The 20,934-nt window shown below is 49.5% G+C and overlaps 1 protein-coding gene and 1 long non-coding RNA gene across 2 annotated transcripts in view; one reads left to right on the forward strand and one right to left on the reverse strand.

Annotated features, from left to right (window-relative positions):
- Positions 1–2,874: 2,874 nt before the first annotated feature.
- On the reverse strand, positions 2,875–8,244 carry LOC141570166 (uncharacterized). The gene is made up of 3 exons (XR_012494112.2): positions 8,045–8,244; positions 6,952–7,075; positions 2,875–4,510 (listed from the first exon to the last, which is right to left on the reverse strand). It is a non-coding gene; the product is annotated as an uncharacterized LOC141570166 (long non-coding RNA).
- Positions 8,245–8,255: 11 nt separating this feature from the next.
- CACNG2 (calcium voltage-gated channel auxiliary subunit gamma 2) overlaps positions 8,256–20,934 on the forward strand; it is a 110,097-nt gene continuing 97,418 nt past the window's right edge. Inside the window, exon 1 of the mRNA XM_019713436.3 lies at positions 8,256–9,668. Coding sequence (XP_019568995.1) covers positions 9,458–9,668 — 211 coding nt within the window. The 5' untranslated portion in view covers positions 8,256–9,457. The remainder of the gene's footprint in view (positions 9,669–20,934) is intronic.

Raw genomic sequence — 20,934 nt, forward strand, 5'->3', positions numbered from 1 at the left:
CCAGCAGACTCTCCCCACTCTGGGGCCCTGGTTATGCACTGGCGGGACCTTGCAGACCTGTGAAAACTGCGAATCTGCCCTTCGCCAGCTGTCTGCTTTGGCACGTTCATCCCACCCTGCCCCACCTGAGCCCTAGTTTCCCCCAAGGTTTCTGCAGCATGAAAGGAGAAAGGCGCCTGGCATGCAGTAGGCAATCCATAAATAATATGAGGCTCTACAGTGCGAGCGCCTCAGGGCTGGAATCTTGCTCTATTATGTATTAGCTGTGCAACCTTGGGTAAATTGCTTAACCTCTCTCTGTGCCTCGAGTGCCCCAATTGTAAAATGGGAGCCAGGTTTGCCACAGGGTTAAATGAGTTCATACGCTGTGACGTGTATCTGGCCATGTTCAGCAAAAGTCATGGGAACTGGACCATCAACAGGAGTCCCCCGCCATTAACGAGAATGTGCTGCTATTATCACTCTTCCTCCTCTTCTCTCTGCTTCCACCTAGCCCCACCCCATTTATCTGCAAACAAGGACCGAGGGCCTGTTCTGTGCCTAACTCTGCCCAAGATGCAAAGGCCATGACGAGAACAAGCAGGAGGGACAAGGACCCAGCCTCTCAGAACCCAGGGCTTCTCAGGAAAGACAACAAAAGAGCATTTGCAGTGCCAGGAGGGAGGAAGGTTGGGGGGAACCCAGCTAGGACACCAAGACTGGCCAGGTCAGGAGGCCGGGATCCACCCCCTTCCCCCCCCACCCCCACCCCCGCCAGGCTCCACCTCCAGCGCCAGGCTCCACCCGCCAGGCTCCACCCCCCAGGCCAGGCTCCACCCCCCTCTCAGGAAGGCCCCATGTCCCTCTGGGAGACGGGGTTCTGAATTCCCAGCAGGCCTTAGATTGGGTTGACGTGTTAGTGCACAGTGAGTTACTTGGCTCGGATAACAGACTGCCCCCAATGTACAGGAGTCTCCACTGATTCTGACGGGGACTTCCGGTACACGTGGAGTGTTGAAGAGGAAGGTGTTCTAGGGACAGAGGGACTTGACACCCTGCAAAACCCATCAGGGTCAGGAGAGGGGTCATTATCCACCCAATACAGTTGGTCCCTAATCAGACCTGGCCAAAGCCGGTGCTGGGCCACATTCCTAGGTTCTCAGAACCTGCTGCCCTCTCCACCCCCCACCACAGAACACCCTTAGCCGTTTTGACCATTTCTGTAAGGAGTTGGGTCAGCCACACTGGGGACACACATGCAGAACATAACAAATCACTCGGAATGAAAACTTACCAAGAGGAAGCCCCACTCCTGAAAGGCAGGACGGTGGGCTTTGGGACTGTTACCCAATTGGGGGAAAAGACAAAGGTCACCTCCTCCACGAAGCCTTCCCTGCCTGTCACTTTCTATGCTGTGCGCCTGTCACAACATGAGCCTCCCTCTATCACTCCACATTCAATCATTGACTCCAGCCAATGACGGACTTGGTTTTGTTCATCTCTGTAGACATCACACAGAGCTTGGCACACAGTAGGCACTGTGCTTGATTCAAGGTCCTCCCTGACCTGGCCCACCTCCTTCCAGCCTGATCTCTGCCAGTTCCTCCTGACACTTTGGCAAAACAGAATTACCAGTAGCTTCCACAAATGTACCATGATTGCAATTAAACAGTCAATCGTGTGATCATTTAGTGTCTGTCTCCAGGCGTGTGTGATCCCAGTCTTGTTCACTAACGAGCCTTGAGCACATAGTAGGTGCTCAACAAACTTTTGTTGAGTGAATGCTTCACATCCCTTATCTTTGGACCTCCTGTTCCCTCTGTCTAGAAAACCCTTCCCTGGCGTTCACGGCTCCTTGTCTTCCATGCATCCAGCTCAGCTGTCACCGACTCTCAAAAGTCTTTGCTGAATACGCAGGTGGCATTACCTGCCCTCTACCTGGTTCCTCCGTGTGCCTCCCTCTGTGTCCATCCACTATCCTGAGGTCCACGTGCAGTTCTCTCTCCATGCTTCTGAACAGGGACCACCTCTTTTTCGTGTTCGTGTTTTATTCAAAGCACATACATGCACCAGGAGCACGACATGTAGCCAATACTTATTTAGGTCTTACTCTGCAAGAGGCACTGGAAGGACTTTTTAAATGTCATTTAATTATCAGGACAGCACCTCAAGGCAGGCGACGCTGTCCCATCTTCCAGGAGGGGCAGCTGAGACTTGAGTAGGCGTGGTCACTTGTCCAAGGCCACACAGGTAGGAGGCCTTAGGACAGGGACCAGATCCCGAGGTCCCCAGCCTGCCATGGGCCAGCCCTGCCACCTCAGCAATCCCTTCTTGATCCACCTGAAATCCCCATGGGGAGGAGTGTCCTCCCTTTTCACATGGCTGCTCAGCATCAGAACTAACCACACACCCCTTTTACAAGCTGGGCTGGCCCTGACCCACTCTCCAGCCCTGTCTGGCAGTAGACACGTGGAGCTCCCTGAGGCTTTCTCAGCAGCTCTCAAGCAATAAAACGTGCCATATTCTCAGCCCCAGAGCCTCTGACTCTTGGTAGGGGACACTCCCATGTGGGGCTGAAGAGTCATGGAGGCTGGAAGCCCGTGGTCATCCACGATGGACCAGGTCTGGGGTAGAGAGAGCAGAGCACGCTTGAGAGAAGTCGCGTAGGAAGCCAGGCCAGCACCAGTACCAGCTCACTCCCAGGCCTCCCGCAGTATCTCAGGACCACCTTCACCTTCCCCGCCCCAGTTCTCCACCTGCCAAGCGTCAGGGACTCCTAGAGAGCTGCTCCTAGTCTTTTCCAAATGCTTATGTCTGGTTTCCCTTGCTGAATAATCCCCACAACCATACCCTTGTTCATTCACTCCAGAAAAATCCACTGAGCACCTACAACATTCCAGGCACTTTCTAGGCATTGGAGAAACTGCAATGAACAAGTCACATGTGGTCTGACATACTGGGGGAGGCAGACAGGAGACGTGTGGGGAGAGGTTTCTGAGAATAAACAAGAGAGCGTCAAGTTGCAACAAGCACTGTGATGAAACAAAACAGTCCAATGTCATATAGAGTGACACTGGAAATTGTGTGACCAGCAATGCCTTACAGGAGGTGGTATTTCAGCTAAGACCTGACTGAGGAGCTAGGGGACCAGCGTTCAGGGAGGAAGGCATTCCAGCAGAGGGAACAGTCAGTGCAAAGGACTTAAGGTACGTAGGAACAAACTAGGCACCTAGTACCCCCTTTACAGATGAGGAAACTGAGGCTCAGAGGAGTTAAATCACAGTCTAAAGTCACACAGAGAGGCAGCAGCAGAGCTGGGGTTCAAATCCAGACCCATCTGACTTCATGGCCTGTTCTCTTCCCACTTCATTGCTTCTGCCTGGCAAGGGCCACCAGGACAGTGATGCCAGTGGGTGGCTCATCATCCTGGGCACAGCAGCCTCCCTGGATTCACCCCAGCCTTCCTGTCTGTCCCCATCAGTCACACCCCCTCCTTGAGTTTCCTCATGCTGCTTCAGACCCCTTTACGTTTGCACGTGCTGTTCCTCTGCTTGCAATGCCCTCCTCTCTTCCTTGGCCAATTGTAACCTTTGAGGCTGACCTTGTCATCAGAGCAAAGCCTTCTGAAACCCTCCACGACAGAAATAAATGCCTCCTGGACTTTTACAGCACACGCCTTTATTTCATTCATTCACGTATTCACTCATTCATTAAATATGTATTGTGAACACACATGTGCCAAACATTACACAGCAATTCTAAAACATGCGGAGAAGTGCCACAAAAACAGGAGGGTGGGGGCTGTGGGAGCACACAGTGGGGAATGCCAGACACCCCAGATCTTCCCTTGGCTGGGTCTCACTGCCCTGGATTGGCTGTCTACTGGCCAACCTCCCTGATTTGGGTATTTTAATTTCCTCTGCACCCGTAACACCTCGGCACATTGCCTGGCACGCAGCAGACAAGCATTTGGATTTTTACATCAAGGAAGTAATTCATTCTTATAGAGCACGTGCTATGTGCTAGGTACTGTTCTAAGTGCAGGAAATACAATGTGAACAAAGCAGACCAAAACCCCTGCCTTCCTGAGGCTTACATTCTAGTGGGGCTAGAAAGTCATTGAGGGAATGATTTACATCCTAGCTTATTAATGAACATGCTGAGAAGAGGCAGAATGGGAACAGGGAGTGAAATGGTAGTAGCATGTAGCAAAACTCGGTACGTGACCAAAGCAGAATTCTCAGTTTCCTCCAGTCCCCGCACCTCCGACACACTCCAACCTGCTTCTTCCTCAGAGTGGCCCATCTCAGTAAGAGACACCAAAATTCAGCTATTACCTCCCCAATACCCCCAAATACCTCCGCTTCTTTCCATCCCCATTGTCACACGTTGGTCCAGGCCACCATTGTCTCGTGCTTGGAGCCCAGCAACAGTTGCCTTACTGTCTCCCTGCCTCCAGGTTTGCGTCTCACGTTCCATATTCCACCAGTCTCCTCCAGGTTGCTCCTTTCCATGGCCTCCAGCTCTCGGCCTAAAACATTTCCCGTCATTGTCTTTAGTTAGCTGAGCCGTACTTAGCATTTCTTTTCCCCAAAACTGGCCAATCATCTTTCCCACGTGTGCACACTTCTGAACCTTCATTCATGCTGTTCCCTCTGCCTGCATGCCCTTCCTCTTCTCGGGTCCCCTGCACTCAGTCACCCCATCTTGGCCGAACCGACTCTTTCTCATTCCTGCATCTCAGCATAAATGTCCTGTTCCCCGGCACGATGTCCACCTTGGCTGGGCTTACCCTCCCTGCTCCGTGGCTGCACAGTGTCCCTCACCTCACGTTCCCCTCACCTCACTGTGGGGCATATTCCTTACTCCTCCTCCTGCTTGTCTTCAGCTCCATGGAGGAAGGGACCTTGTCTGCCCTTCTCCTCATCCCCAGGATTTCACATGGTACCTGACACATAGTAGGTGCTCAATTTGTTGAACAAAATAATGAGCAAATGAATAAACTATGGGACTTGGAGCAAGTAGAACTTGAAGCAGTACAAAACATTCAAATCTCTGCCATTCCGCTTAACTTGATATATGACCTTGAGACTTGATATAGGACCTCTCTGAGCCTGTTTCCTCACCTATAGGATAAGATAGTAATATACATTTGCAGGGTTCTTGGAAAGGTAAGTGTGAGAATCTGTGTGAAAATGCCTGGCGCCTAGAAGTTACTCCCTAAACGCTTACCACATGTGTGGATGAGAAATAAATAGCCTTGGTGGAATACTCTTATTCAGAAAGCTCATATTTTGAGTCAAGGCACAGTGGGCTCTTACGCTGGACAGCTGGATTGGACTCCCAGCTCTGCCACTCACTAACTGGGCAACCTTAGGCCAGATACTTAAAAACCATTAGGTGGCTCAGTTTCCTCATCTGTCAAATGGGAAAAATGATGGGATTCAGCTTAGATCAGTGCCTGGCACGTTAGTCGTTGTCATTGCTACTAACATATAACACTGACAACCACACAGGTAAGCCTCCTACCCGTGGTCCTCCCTGACAGATGAAGAGAGATTTCCAGAGAAGTGAAGTGACCATGCAAGGTCAAGCAATGAGGACAGGTCAGCCTTGTGCTTCAAGGCCAGGTCTGCTGCTCCCAAATCCCATGTTGTTTCCACTCCATCAAAGAAGGAGCTCAAAATAGGCCTGTGGCATTTCAGCTAATTTCCTCTAAGCCCTTACAACGTAACCAACCGCCGGCATACAAAGCTGCTCCCCTAAGAGAGTCCATTCAGCAGCTGCTAAATATGTGTGCCTGATGGGTCCAGAACACCTAACGGGGCTTGCACCAAGCCAGCTCGTCCCAGGTGGCTTTGCCTGGTCTGCAGAAGGGACCTAAAGAGTAGAACTAGGTAGGCAAGGCGAGAGGAGAGTGGTATATGAGATGGAAGAATCTGGAGACCAATCTGGACGTAAATGGGGGAAGGAGAAATGAGAGGAAATCCACATTTATTGAGTGCCAGTCACTTCACCCATCTTAAACCATTTAATTTTCACTATAATCACTCAGCCATTTTTTATCAAGCAACTGCTATGTATCAAGCCCTGCACTAGGTCCCAAAGATATACTGATGAATAAGACACAGTTATTGACTTCAAAGGGCTCAAAAAGTCAATGTGAGAGATGACACATGCACTCTAAAGTGCTACAAATGGGATGGTAGAGACCTGAGCAGGGTGGCAGCAATGAAAAGCAAGAAGTAGCTGGGAATAACTTCAGAAAAAAATGGAGGCAGGTACTAATGTGCCCATTTTACATATTGTGAAACTGAGGCTCAAGGAAGTTGATTTTTTGAGTCATGCAGTTACCAAGTAGCAGAGTCAAGCTATGCCCTCAGGTCTGTTCTGTCTCCAGCAGTCCCTCTCTCTCCGTGTTGGCAGCCTCAAAGCTTTTACCTTCCTCCCCAACTTCTTTTCCTTTCCTCAATGATTATCTGGCCAGAAAATTAATCAAATGCTGCTAAAGCTGTGGCCACTGTCAGTGACTAAGATGTTAACAGCTTCTGTGGACAAAGAGAAGCTTCTGAGCCTCTGTTACTGATTTTGTTTGAGCAAAAGATTCAGAGGTTGGTGTGAAAGGGGTGGGGAGATGAGAAGGAGGCCTCTATCCCCAATCTGAAGGGACTTCTAAGACAGGTCAAAGGCAACAAAATGACAAGAGGAAGTGAGGGCAAGCTTCTCAGAGGTGTGTGCCACACCCCAGCTTCTCTCCACGGTCCCACAAAGGCCCAGCCCATCTAAAAGGGCTTCCTGCTTGCCTCTCACTGTTTCCTCAAGGACAGGAGCCAAGAAAATCACCCACCAGAACCACTGGCTGAACTTGCAGTTTCCCTGCCGAGTGGGATCCAGTGGGATCCCTGCCCCCCCTCTTCCTCATCCTCATTTCCATCCTCATCTTCACAAGATAAGAAACAAAACTGGACAAACCCTCAGTCTGCACATGTAGCTCTTTCTCTACCCTAAAGGTACTTTAGCAGAAGTTGCTGAAATCTTGGTTCTGCTCTCCAGACACCAGGACCTTGTCCAGGTGCCAGGAGCACAGCAATCACCCCTTCGGAGAAGGAAACAGAGAGTGAGAGAAGCAAGTTTTATGCAGGGTGAAGACACACGTCATTTTTCTACACCAAAAAGAATGCACTGGCCATGCTTGCAGACCAACTCTGAGCTAAGTGAAAGAAGTTAGGCAACACCAAAGAAAGTCTCATTTTTAATCCAGTCATCTTTTATACACTCTTTGAAAATCACCAGATCACTGAGAAATTGTTGAGCAAACCATCTTAAGACAAAAATGGAGGGAGAAGCAAGTATGGAATAATTGAGTTCTGAAACTGCAACATTCCTAACCCTCAACTGACCCATCAGACTCACAGTTCTCTCGAGGCTCCTCCCTCAAAAAATTAAAGACAGTGCACCCCCCATCATGCCTCATGTTCTCTCACTCACTTAACTATGAAGCTGATCAGAGAAAAATGGAATCAGTAGCAGCAGGAATTCGTTGTGCTTCTTTTTCCTGGGTTCACATTAAGGAAAAGTTGCACATATAGAAACAAGAGGTGACGCTGTAATTAACTCAGGATAACGATTCTGCTGAGGAGGAGATGTGCTGTGATGTGTTTTAGTGTTCACAGCAGGGAGATTTCTATCTATTCCTATCCAGTTTATGAATGACATGGGAAACTTAGGAAGGATTCACATTTCACCCACTTCCCGTGCAAACATGTTTATCCTTCAGATGAAAATCATTCCCCAAGCCCCAACCACCAATCACCCTTCTGCACCCTTTTCCATGCATAATTTTTCCAAAATGTCTGCTTGTAGGACCAAAATTTTGAATTTCACGGAAAACTACAGAGAGACACACACAGTGCACTGCTCACCCCCTAGCCAAAGAGACAAAGAGACGAGAGAGGAACCACCAAAAGGAGAGCCAGCTAACTTGCCAATAAAATAAAACAAATCCCCGAACAGCAAAGTGAAAGCGATGATTTAAAAAACACGTAGAGACCGTGTTTGTAATTACCCATCCAGGTTATATTTTCACCACTTCCAGCCTGGTTGAAGTTTTGTGCCCCTCTGATTGTGATGAGAGGTTTGTGTTTGAAGCTCTGGGCACGTAGAGATGGAATGAGAAGGAGGCTGAGCTGGAAGAAACACCGAGGGGGGAGGGAAGGGGGAAGAGAGTGAGAGAGAAAGAGAGAGGGAGAGAGAAAAAGAGAGGGGGAGAGGGAGAGAGAGAGAGAGAGAGAGAGAGAGAGAGAGAGAGAGAGAGAGAGAGAGAGAAAGGAGCGACCTATCTAGCTACGCCTTCCGCTAAGCTCTGGAAGCCCAGCAGAGCGCTCATTTTCGGATTTGGGAGAGGGGTGAAAAGAGGAAAGGCAGCCCCCGCTCGGCCTGAGCCTCGCTGCCCGCGAGGGGAGGGAGGACTCTGGCTCGCGCCCTCCTCCTGGCGGGCCGCCCGGCGAGCCCGGGCGCGCGCGGAGCCGGCGGCGCAGGGAGCTGTCCAGTTCAGCACCACCCGGTAATGCAGTAGGTGGGAGCGCCTCCGCCGGGGGCCGGGCCGGCAGGGAGTGGGGGGGCAGGCGGGCGGCCCATCCTGCAGCAAGACGCCGGCTCCCTTGTTTCCAGGAGCTTTGCAGATAGGGGGAGGGAAACCCGCCTCGATTCTCCGGGAGAAACCCCTTCCCTCCCCCACTTCGCCAACACTCTCCCCGCCACCAACAACAATAACCGCCGCCGCTGCTCGTCCTGCCGCCGCCGCTGCGCCTGCCCGCCCTGCTGCTGCCGCCGCTGCCGGGGCAAAACCATGGAAGGCGAGACCCCCGCACCTGTTCCGCTGAGATCAAGGGCTTACAGAATACTGAGAAGTCTGGTCTGAAACGAAAGCGCCCGAGACCCCCCAAGGAAGAGAACTGGCGAAGCAAAGGATTTTCATGGCGCAGGCCGCAGAGCCGAGAACGAAGACGGAAGGTTGCATCTCGGCTTTTACAATCTCTAACTGTCTAGGTCCCGACCATGAGAGATTGTGTTGAGAATGCGGCTGTTCCCTGGTTCCCTGTGGAAGCCATCTCCAAATTAGCTGTCACATATGGAAACTGGAGACCAGAATTTTAGGAAAAGAGATAAAGGCATCTCACTTGGGGGGGGTGGGGGGAGTCTTTTTATTTTTTCCTTTTTTTAAAAAAAAAAATATCACTGCAACTGGAACAGTTTCTGATCTCAAAAGGCAAGCCTCTCTTCCCGTGTGATCTTTATAATTTACACTCTTTTCCGTGAGCTTTCTTACCTCCCTTTTTTTATATCTCTCCATATTCTCTATTCACACATATATCCATTATATTAGTAGTGGAATTATTTTTTTGCTTTAGTAATTGCACCCTCACACACACTCTCCCGAGAACCAGAAGTCGGTTGGGTGTTTATATAATGAAGAATTATGGGGCTGTTTGATCGAGGTGTTCAAATGCTTTTAACCACCGTTGGTGCTTTCGCTGCCTTCAGTCTGATGACCATAGCTGTGGGAACCGACTATTGGCTCTACTCCAGAGGGGTTTGCAAGACCAAAAGTGTCAGTGAGAATGAAACCAGCAAAAAGAACGAGGAAGTTATGACCCATTCTGGATTATGGAGAACCTGCTGCCTAGAAGGTATTTGATTTCCCATCTCCTCCCCCTCTCCACCCCACCCCTCCCCTTCTCGCTCCCCCTCCCCACCCTCCTCCAGATAAGTCCCCATTACATTCCACCATTTTCTCACTTCACTCCTTCCACCACAGATCAAGGTTGCTTGGGTTAGTTTCAGAGGAAAGGAAATCAATAAGCAAAAACCATACTCAACTCTCAAGCCTCCACCACCCTCCTTCCCCTCTTCATTGGAATAACCTGTGATATGATGAAAACAACAAGAGATTGTCTTTAAGAGTCAAACGTGCTCTGCCTGCTTCAGAATCATTAGGATTTGCCATTTGATGTAGCCTGGCCATCTATGATGGGGAAATAATTGTGTCTCTCAACACTGCTCCTCTCTTCATAATGAAGAATTCGAAAATGTTCTTCCTTGCCCCCTTCTCCCCCCTTTTACTCCCTAAAAGTCTCAGACACATCACCATCTGCAAATCTCCTTTAAAAAAAAAAAAATCTGTTGTTTCTAAGAATCCTCATTTGGTAAATCCTAATTATTCCAGGATCTCAAGCTGAGTTCAAGAGCATTTCGTAATGTCTATGAGCCACACATATTGTTGGAGGTGACTTGCTGTGTGTATGTGTGTGTTTTAACATTTAGAAAGTCTAAAAATACATACGTCTCTCACAGGAAACAAGCCCAAGTTCTAATAGACAGCCATTCACTTGCAGGTTAGACTGGGAACCAACTGACTTCCACGCAGAGTGACATGTCTGTTATCCAGAAGCAAGTAGAGTCAGCACTGCAGCCAGCTCAAGAATCAGACATTGTGCAGGGAGGCCGGGAGGGAGGCGAGGGCATGGAGAGGTTGAGGGGGGAACGGGGGCGCAGTGGGGTGGGGGTGTCAGCTGTTTGCCTTGATCTTGCAGGGTCATTGGGACACGTGTGCCGGTGCATGTGCTGTGGGCAAAGGGGTCCCCACAGGGTAAAGGCTGGGAGATCAGGGTACGGATGAAGGCATGTGCTTCTGAGACACACTTATTAGCCCTGAATAAAACTCCTGCAGGTCATACAACCTGCGTTTCGCAACAGACTTGAATAGGAGGGCCTGTCTTCGAATGGTTACCTATATCTGTGTGTACAAGCTACAGCCACCCATAGGTGTGCACAGGAGATGCGTGTTTCCATGTGGAGAGAAGGCTTATGCGCTTTGCTTCTGATCTGGACCAATACCGGAGCCATTGGAGGCAGCGTCGGGAAGCAGGGACTGCAGGCTTGTTTGTTAAGCTCAACATGGGATGGTGATGCAGGGAGTTGAAGCCAGGAGATGGGGGAGAAAAGAGGGAAATGGACAGGAGAGGGAGAAACTGATGTGGCCCCAGGGTCTAACCCAAACTGAGCAAAAGCCACTCTTTGGGAAACGGTTGTGTCTGGGCAAGAACAACAATTCCGCGCCCCCTCCCAACATTCTTGGTGCAAACGGTTGAGTGATGGCTGAACATGTTTTGAATAGCTAAGTGACTTCATTGAGCGATGGTCTATTTGACGCATACTGCATTTGGTGCCCTTTCTCAATCCAAACCGCTGCCTCGAACATAGTCTGCAGAGCAGCTCTATGCTGAATGCTATATGCTCTTCCCCAGCCAGAGAATCAATATCAGGAAATTAATAGGGACTGTTTTAAACACACCCCCTCCTTTGAAAAATGAAGAGCCTTTCATGCAGCTAGTCATTAAGAGTGGAAAGACTTCCATTTAATTAAACATTTATGGCAGACTTTTATTCCAAAAGAGAAAAAAAAGCAAAGTGAATGAGGGCTGCTTTAGGGAAATGATATAGTAGCAATTTGCTTTCCTTAGATTTCAGTTCGATGGATAGAGATACGCGGCCAAGAGAGTCAAGACAGGACATTCTTTTAGGAGAAATATACCCAAGAACTGGTGACTTGGTATATGTGTACTTTCTTATGAGAGTTTTGCAAATCCTTAATACTATGATCTTTTAAACATTTACTAATTCCCAGAAGACAAGGGGACTGGGAGGAGCTTTGGATCACTTGTGCATTAAAAGGCTTAAGTATTTTCATTAAAAGCCCATCTGTTTGGGGTCCACATCCCCAAACATGCTGCTCACCCTTTTTAACTTTCTCTCCAAGACATACCCCTTCGCTCTCCCTGAATCCGCCCTAAAAAGATTCCAATTACAACGCTTCCCAAGGCCTGTGTGATGCACAGAGGAGCTGTGGGTTCGGCCCTTCTCCCCAGGCCTGGGGCCCTCATGCAGTGAGGGGAGGGCTGGGCCAGGCTTTCTTCAGGACCCGTTTTCAGTTTTCACTTGTAGCCAAGGCCCAGGCAGGCACATGGTGGGTGTCCAGGGTCCCCATTCAACCTGGCCTTGAATTTCCAAAGCCTCTGCCCATAGGGGGGCTTTGCAGGCACTGGACCCCCTTAGGAAGTTGGGCCTTGGCCACTTAGGAAATGATTGGAAGATTTTACTCCACTTATTTTCAAAGACTGTGCTGATTCCCAAAGATTATAAGTCCACTTATTGCTGAAGGTTGGCCCTGATGGTTGTTGTGGGGCGGTTCATGGTCTTCCTTTTTTGAGCCTTCAAAATAGGGTTGTCCTTCATGGAAATCTAGTTATTAGCGTTTCAGATTCCCGAACCCAGGTTTCTTCGTGAGAAACTGGACTTTCAAAAAATACCCCCCATCACCCCCGCACTGTGTTTCCTGCCCACCCCTGAGAAGTTGCTAGCAGATTTCAAGTCTCCTCCCCAAGACGCTGCTAATGACTCCGGAGGAAACGATTCTGTCTGCTTGTCGCTTCTGCTCTCTGGCTTTCACTGGGGCTCTTTGTCGCCTGAGATGATTTTGTTTTGTTGTTCACTTCTTGATGAAAATAAGGATCGCAAAGGATTTCCTTGCCTCTCTTGCTACTTTTGAAATGAATTGGCCTGCTGAGGAATGAGACAGGACAGGACCACCTGTTAGGGGTAGACACCGCGGGAGGGGGAGGGAGCCAGAAGAACCGACAACTTCTGTTTTTTGTCCCCTCTGCAGCGTGGCTAACTGCAGTGTCTCTGTGTGAACTTGAACCCCCTAGCAGGCTGGGGTCCTTAGTGGGATGGAGGGGGAAGGGGACAGTCTGCACATGGATACAGGTACGTGGAGAGTGATCGGAGAAGTTCTTGAACTTTGCACGAAAGCTGCATTAAGAGCCTCCTAACAGAGATGGATTGGCCCTTTCAGGGAAGAGTTCAATAAAATCCACAACAGGGCACAAAAACCGCTTATTCCAGGCAAGTTGTCTGTGAGCCGTGCAGTGGCTTGCCACTCTGGATATTAACCTCTATTGTCACCAAAAGGAATCGTTGTCTCCAGGGGCAGCAAGAAATTCACTCCTTGTGTTTATTCTCTCCTGCACCTTCCTCCCCTCTGTCCCAGCTCCATGTCTCCCCCAGAGGATTTTCAGCCCCCACCGAGGAGGAGGCCTGGTGGTTTCACCTGGTCTGTAGCACAAACGCACCCTCCTTTCTCTCTCCCTCTCTCGCCCCTTTCGTCGCTGGGAGGCAGAGCAGAAATCTTTCTCTCTGTTCAGACTGTTAAATTCCCTTTGCTGAATTTCTGAATTTCCCTCTTCCATCCACGGCTTCCCCTGTCTTCCTTTCCACATGCTGCTTGCTCACGGTGGCTCTGCCGTCCATTCTACTTCCCTGCAGTCTTTCAGCAAGAAGTGTCGTGATTTTCTGAATCTTCTTTTCCAAGTTCAAAACTGCATGGCCTTTGCTAGCCCTGCGAGGTGGCGAGTGCTCCGTGCTGGGTTCAGCTATAGTTCTCTTGTTCTGCAGAAGGAAAGTATATGTCTTGCATTTTTGGAGAGCCGTCTGCCTTCCCAGACGCCCTTCCTTCTAAGGGTGCATGAGCTGAATATGGAAGTTACCAACGGGCCTTCACACTGTGGACATATCGCTGCGTAAATCCCAAGATAATTTGACTCTCTGTAGGTGCTTTGCACAGAGTAGGTGCATAGAAATATTTATTAGTAGATCGACTCAGAACTTCTTAAAATTATTGAAATAATTCAAGCATCGTAAGGACATGTGACTGTGACAATCAAGTGAGAGAGAAAGAGAGAGAGAGAGGAGAGAGAGAAGGGGATGAGGAAATCAGGCTGATTTGTTTGTTCTTCCTGGAACTTCTTTTTTTTTTTTTTAAGAATAATAATGAGTCATGAATTCATTATTATAAAATGAGAGAATTCAAAAGGAGTCAGTCATTGGGGTTGCATAGCTCCTAATTTGCTAAAGAAAACTGGTCAGTACACTGAGCCTCTGCAGGGAAGGAAAAAATAACCAATTGATTTTCTTCCCCTTTCTGCTTTTAAAGCATATCAAAGGCCAGTTTGATCTTAATACTCACCAGAATAGATACTTTGGGCAGAGAGCAGGCATTCTGGACCCTCCCTATTTGGCTTCCCAGAATCTTCTGTTCTTTATCAGACGTCCCGCTCCCCACCGCCCAATCCCCAGGACCCTGCTCAGCAGTTCTCCACAGAATCAGGCCCAGCTCTCCCAGCCATTCTCACCCTGGAATGAGGACCGAGTTCCATCAGTCCCTGCCTGTTCGCACTGCCCTCCCCGCCCCTGCCTCCCATGACAGGTGATCAGAATGGGGCACACTGTGTGACACCACACACCAAGGCACGTGGGCAGAGCGTGGCAGAGTCAGAACTTGAATCCGGGCCTTTACTTTCCACCCTGTAAGCCTCCGGCGGGCTCTGTGCACGGCCCCCGGCCAACTGTGGCCTTGGACTTATATTCACAACTAGCATTGGACTCAATTCTGTCTGCATCCCATTGAGTGTCCCCCACTGAGCGCCAGCCTGAGCATGTCAGGAAGCCTGAGTTCTGACCAATCTGCCTCCCTGACATCCAGCTGCCCTGCACCTTGCAGGGTGACAGTTCTGTCCCCAATCCCTTCACTCCCATGAGGCTGAGGGAACGCAGCACTGAACTTCAGGCCAGACCCACCATGTGCCTCTTTGGTTTTGCCCTTTCGTTTTGGAAGTGTCCTCATTGTAAACGATCCATGGTTTTATGTTTGCAAGCGTTTTTCAGAAAATGGCAAATGTATGTCCCCTGTAACTCATGGAAGTTTTCAGATGAAGCTTTGCGATGTGTGGTGCAGTTGAAAGAATTTTGCAGCCACACAAACCTGGGCTCATCTCAAACCCTACAGCCTTATGAGCTGTGTGATTTGGCGCAAGTCATTTCACCTCCCCAAGCCTCAGTTTCCCTTTCTGTAAAAATGAAGTGTAATAAATAGCCTTCTCACAGGGTGGTTGGTGGTTTAGGAACTAAATGAATGGATGTCTGCCACCCCCTTTCCCCTGATGACCTTGTTGGAAATTGCAATCAACAACCCCGGCCCCCTTCCCCCACACACATCCTCCTTACTCTGTTTTATTTTTTACAGAGTACTTATCACCTTCTAGCACACTATGGCATTTACTCATGATATTGTTGTCTGTCCCCCCCACTAGACTGTCAGCCGCGTGAGGGCAGGAATTTTTGTCTACTCTGCTCATTGCTGTAGCTACAGCCACTATGACAGTGCAAGACGTCAATTCCCCTCGGTTGGTGAATGAACGACCACTGCCTGCTACAGGATGGTGGTCCCGTCACATTGTCAAAGGACTGCTCTGCTCTTTAAATTACACACAGTCGTCAGTGGTGACAAAGGTGTCATGCTTTTGACATTCTAAAACATAACGGAACTCAACACAGTGGAGGGAGGGAGAGAGAGAGGGGCTCAACACACAAGGGACGATAATAAAGAAAGACAATCAAGAAAGAGAAAATGTTTGGAGAGAAAATAAATGCCTGAGAAGGAAGTGCTGGGGGGGTGAACATCCTCTAAATAGATCCCGGCCATGTTTTTCTGCCTCCACATCATCTACAGCGTCTGTCACAGAAATCCCCGGGGAGCGCTTCCCATGAGTGTTCTCTTTCAGGTCAGTGGGGGAGGAGAGGACACACATCCAGACTGATCATCCAAGAGCTTTTTCCATTTTTTCAAAATTCAATGGCTCCTTGTAGCCTTGTTATTGTAAGTAGTTTGGCCAAAAACCCATAATAGTCAAATGAAATAAACACTTTACGTTTCCAAGTTAGTTTATGGGCACAGATCAAGCCATTTCTTCACTCATCTATTTTATGTGTTAAATCTTTGATGAGTCCCTGCAAAGTGCCAGGTTCTGGGCCAGAGATTGGGGTCATAATGGGAAGTAGCGCCCTTCCAGGTCACCGCCTGCAGAGTCCTTAGAACCGACAGGGAGAGACAGACCCTACTTTCAGTAAATGCCCCAATGCATCAATAAATTACCACTATGATAAGTGCTCTCAAGGGGTGTTACATGGGATTGTAAGTTTGTAATATTAAGATCGTATGTAATGAGAGAAGGCGCCCCTGGGTATCTGCATGCGAACGGATACCCGAAGGATGGGTAGGAGTTAACTGGGTGAAGAGAGCCAGAAAGAACATTGCAGGTTGGAGGGCAGCTGGTGCAGAGATCAGTGAGGAAGAGAACGAGGCAAGTACGGGAAGAAGAAGGCCAGGGTGGCTGCAGAACCGAGGTGGAGGGGGGATATCGTGGGATGATGTCGGATGGTGTGGGAAGGGGGGTGCGGAAGTAGTTAGGACCCAGAGGTGGGTCCTTGTTAGTCTCGTTAAAGAGTTTCGATCTTTGGCTTCTGGCCTCTTGCTTATCAGCTGTGTGACCTTGAGCTAGTTAACGGTACCTCTGCACCTCATTTGCGCCATCTACTTAATGAAGACGATAATGCCTGCCCCTAAGGTTGCTGTGAGGCTTATTCCCTTCTCTTCTTTGTCATGTTATTCCCACTCCCTCTCCAGCCTGGTTAAGGTGCTCTCTTCAGCCTCAAAACTTCCCACGACAGCACAGAGAAGGGAGGAAACAGACTGATTCGACTCCAGTCAAAATTCAAAATATCCTCAGTGGAGTTGACGGTGGGTGCCCACCTCGTGCTAAACCCAGGGAGGCAGTCGCGAACAAGCCCCCTCCCGGCGAGTCGCAGCAGGGAACCCTAAAGAACAGGCCTCTCCCCAAACAGCTCCTCTTCGTACCAGGCGTTTGACATAGCCTGTGTCCCCTCTCCTCCTCATCCTCCCACCAAGTCAGAGAGATAACTGGCGTCTCTTACAATCCGTTAGGATCATCGGGGATTCGGGCTGGACTTTGAATGAGGCTCAGTTATATCACCAGACTTTTTGAAAATAAGCATGAGAGTAAAGAGGTGTTGACTGTTCCCCAATGCCCAGAAACGCGTATTGACCTTTGGAGGATTGTTGGTGAGCTACTAGGGCCCAGCCAGCATCCCAGCCCCTTCTCCCAGGTGGATAGAGGACTTTATTCTTCCAGTTCCATCTTCCCTCAGTTCTAGGACACCATCAATTATAAAACGAACTATCTACTGAAACAGCTTTTGGGGAAAGGGAAAGCAAATCTAATTTACACATCAATTGTAAAACACGCTCTAATTTCAGAAACGTTGAAACTTACAATACGAGTACATGCCTTAGAATCAAAGGAAGATGGTAAGCTGCCCTGCTGGCAGACAGAAATGCAGGCCCGGTGCTGACAGCGCCCAAGGGATTTCTTTAGCGGGCAGCTGGTACCTGTCTGGTGACTCAGGAAGCAGCAGACGACAGAAGAATGTGGTCTGACCAGCACCTTTCTTGACAAGAAAAGGGCAATAGTTGATTTTTGTTCAACAGCTGTTCCCTGAGCACTTGCCAGGTACAGAGTCACAGGCGCAATCTCATGCACGGGAGGAACCCTTAGTCTAGCAGAGAAGACACACCAGCGAACAGACGATGATGACAGAACCACAGCGTGCAATATAAGCTCGGGGGGTTCTGGGAGCACCGAGACTGGGCAGCGAGGGGGTTCTGAGGGATGCATAGGAGTGAGCAAGCTACGGAGAGGAACAGTACTTTGGACAGAAGGAACAGCATGTGCCACAGAGACGTGCCCTCGCAGTCCAGTGTGGCTGGAAGGCAGAAGCTGGGAGAGGTGAGGCCGGCGGGGGCGAGATGGGACCCCAAAGGGACAGACGTGGCTGACAGAGCAGTGTGAGTCAGCGTGGAAGAAAAGGTGGTAAACAAGGGAGGCTCACAGCTGGCTTTGCCCTGAGATCACGGATGCTGAGGCGCCAATGGGGGGCCTCAGTCCGAGCTGGTGAGATTTACTGCGCAGAACAGTGAGGAGGATGCAGCCGCCAGACGACTGGTACGGAGTTAGCTGTGGTGAACGGAGAGTAAAGGGGAGGAGGGTGGGCCTATACCCGAGGTACAACAGACAAGCGGCAAGGTCCCCCTGTGTTCTCGCTGCCCAGTAGGACAAGCCTCTGTTGAACACATACTGTGTGCTAACCCCTGGGGTCCCCAAGGGGCACCGTCTCAGCTCAAACATCACCTTCTCGCTGGGCCTTCTTGATGGCCCTACCTATTGTGGACCCCAGTCCTGCTACCCTGTTTTATTTCCTTCTTTAGCATTTCAACATTGACTTTTTTTCTTTTTAGCATGTGCTTGTTTACGACCTGTGTCCCCATGCAAGCTCCACGAGGGCAGGGACCGTGTCTGCCTCGGCACAGGAAGGGAGGATAGAGGCTACATGTTGAATGGATGACTAAAAAAAAATTATTTTTTAAATGGTGACTGCTGTCAAGGAGCTCCCATCTAGGGAGGGAGACGGGCTTTTAAACAAAAACTCCAAGCATCCTGGTACCTGTCTGGTGACTCAGGAAGCAGCAGACGACAGAAGAATCTGGTCTGATCAGCACCTTTCTTGACAAGGAGAAGGGTAGTAGCTGACGGGCCAGTCTTCTCTGCTAGGCTCGCCTGGGCCAACGTTCTGGAATACCCTTGAGAACGGGCAGGGGGTTCCCTGGCACCCACACCCTGGGAGGCTCTCTGGGGTGCCTCCCAGGCCGCAGCTTTGCCAGAAAGCTCTGGGAAGCTGATAAGCCTGCTCCCCCATGGGCAGCAGTCACCTTTCCTCCCCATCCAAATCCTTGTTACTTCTCCATCGCCTGGTCCAGAGGGACTGACTGAGCGGAGGGTCTGCCTCTGAGGAGCTGCCGCGCCTTTTCCGATTGACATTAGATTTATTCACTCTTCCCTGAACTCCCCTGACCTTGAGTATCTTCTAATGAGAATGCCAGGGAATAGGTACAAGATTCCAGGTGCTTCTCTGCTGTGGCCTCGTGGTATGGGAGATCGGCCGCATGCAAGTTCCCCAATGCCAGCTTCCCCCTTCCCTTCTTCCCTTCCTTTCCCTTCCCTTCCATCTCTCTCTCTCTTTACTAGTGACCCCAAGACCTCTGTTGCTGACCCCAAGACTTCTCTCCCAATTTTGCCCCATTGCTCCCCTCTCTCACTTTCTCTGTATAAAGGAACATTCATTCTTATCTGTCACATTTTCCCTCCACCTGGATCTCTGTCTGCACATATTTTTTATCCTTCTTGAATTTTCCCTAAAGTTGAGAACTTTCCTCCCCAATTTTCCTCCGATGTATTTTGCAAAGGAGGCAACCCCGAAAAAGGACTATTTTGGCATCACTTCAATACTAAAATGAACTATAGTAGTAATGACGATAATAACTAATCATTCATTGGGGGCTTCCTTTGTGCTAAACACTTTTTAGATGCTTTCCAGAGGTTAGCTCTTATTTAATCTTCACAATTCTGGAGGTATGTGCCATAATACCCATGATCTCCATCTTATGAGGCTCAGAGAAGTTAAGTCACTTGCCCAAGGTCACACAGCAAGTGGCAGAACTGAGATTCCAATCCAAGTCTGTCCAACCCAAAAACTTGTGCACAACCTTCTATTATACTAATTATATTTACAATTTCCCCCCATTCTCCCCAAATCCATCAATAAATTTCTTGGAGAAGTTGAAGGAAGGCTAAGCAGAAATTGCTACTTGTACTCCATGAGTGATGAAGCCTTCAAAAGTTTGAAGCTTTACTTAGAATATGCTCCTTACCCAGGGCAGGGCGGGGAGAAGTGGAGGGGCTGCCAGGTTTTCTCATTGCTTTGGAAACACGAGGCTACTGCAAATGCATGGACATCCTCTCCCTGCAGCTCGTGGAGAGGGAGGGGTGCGTGCACATAGTCCGTCTCCCCTGCCCTCTGCCTGGAGGGTTTGTTCCAACCACATTCTACTTGTCTTCAGGACTCGGCTAAGTTGTCACTTCCCCCAGCACCTCTGCCACCTCCCACCCTGCTCTTCTCTGGGTTATGCTCCCTTCCTCTTTCCTTCCACAGCAGCCACACATGCCCCCTACAGTATCTTCCATCTCTGCTCGTTTCCATCTCTGTCTCCACGTCTAGACCGTGAGTTCCCTTGTCTATTTCTTCAACAAAATTTACTCAGTTACTGCTATGTGCCAGTTTCTGTCCTAGGTTCTGGGTTTATGAAGGTGAAAAGACACGGCTTATGCGCTAGTGGGGAAAACACAGCAAGCATACGGGGCAGAGAGATTGTTCCAGGAAGAGGTGTGAGAGAGCGTGAGGCATTTAGGGGACCACACACGGTTGCTAGTATTGCTGGAGGACCAGGTGTGGGAGAGGAGGGAAGGGAAGGCATTTGTACTGCAGGATGAGATTGGACAGAGACCACTCCATGAAGGGATGGTTATACTTTGTACAGAGGCCAGAGAGAAGAATGTAGAGAAGGAAATGATATGATCAGATTTGCATTTTAGGAAGAAGGCTCAGGAAGCCATGTGAAGTGGAGATGGGAGGGAGAGGAGGACAGAGAGGAGAGCCTAGTAAACAGATGACTGCACAGCCCAACGAGTGATAAGGCCACTGACCCAGGGCAGGGAACTGAACCAGAGGATCCACTTAAGTAAGTGGAACTGTCGCTTAAGTGAGGTGTGACAGTGCGTGAACTTCACTGAGACAAGGCAAACAGGAGAAATTTGTAGGGAGAAGATGGTACCTTTAATCATGGAAAGAGTGGATCCACACCTGTGTCCCCAGGGCCTAGTCCAGTGCCTGGCAGGTAATAGATGCTCAGTCAGTGTTTGTTGAATGAATGAGTGAATGAATGAATGAAGAAAAAAACTTTGCATTTGAGATTATGATGCACATTTCATCGCAGATTTTTCCCAGCACCATCATAATGAAAGTGTGCATCATGTTCTAGCCAGGCCTGGAGTTCGGGTCAGCTTTAGTATCCGCAGCCTGGGTTCAAAT

Source organism: Rhinolophus sinicus, chromosome 1 (genome assembly GCF_057876585.1).
Source record: "Rhinolophus sinicus isolate RSI-liver-muscle chromosome 1, RSI-T2T, whole genome shotgun sequence".
Lineage (NCBI taxonomy): Eukaryota > Metazoa > Chordata > Mammalia > Chiroptera > Rhinolophidae > Rhinolophus > Rhinolophus sinicus.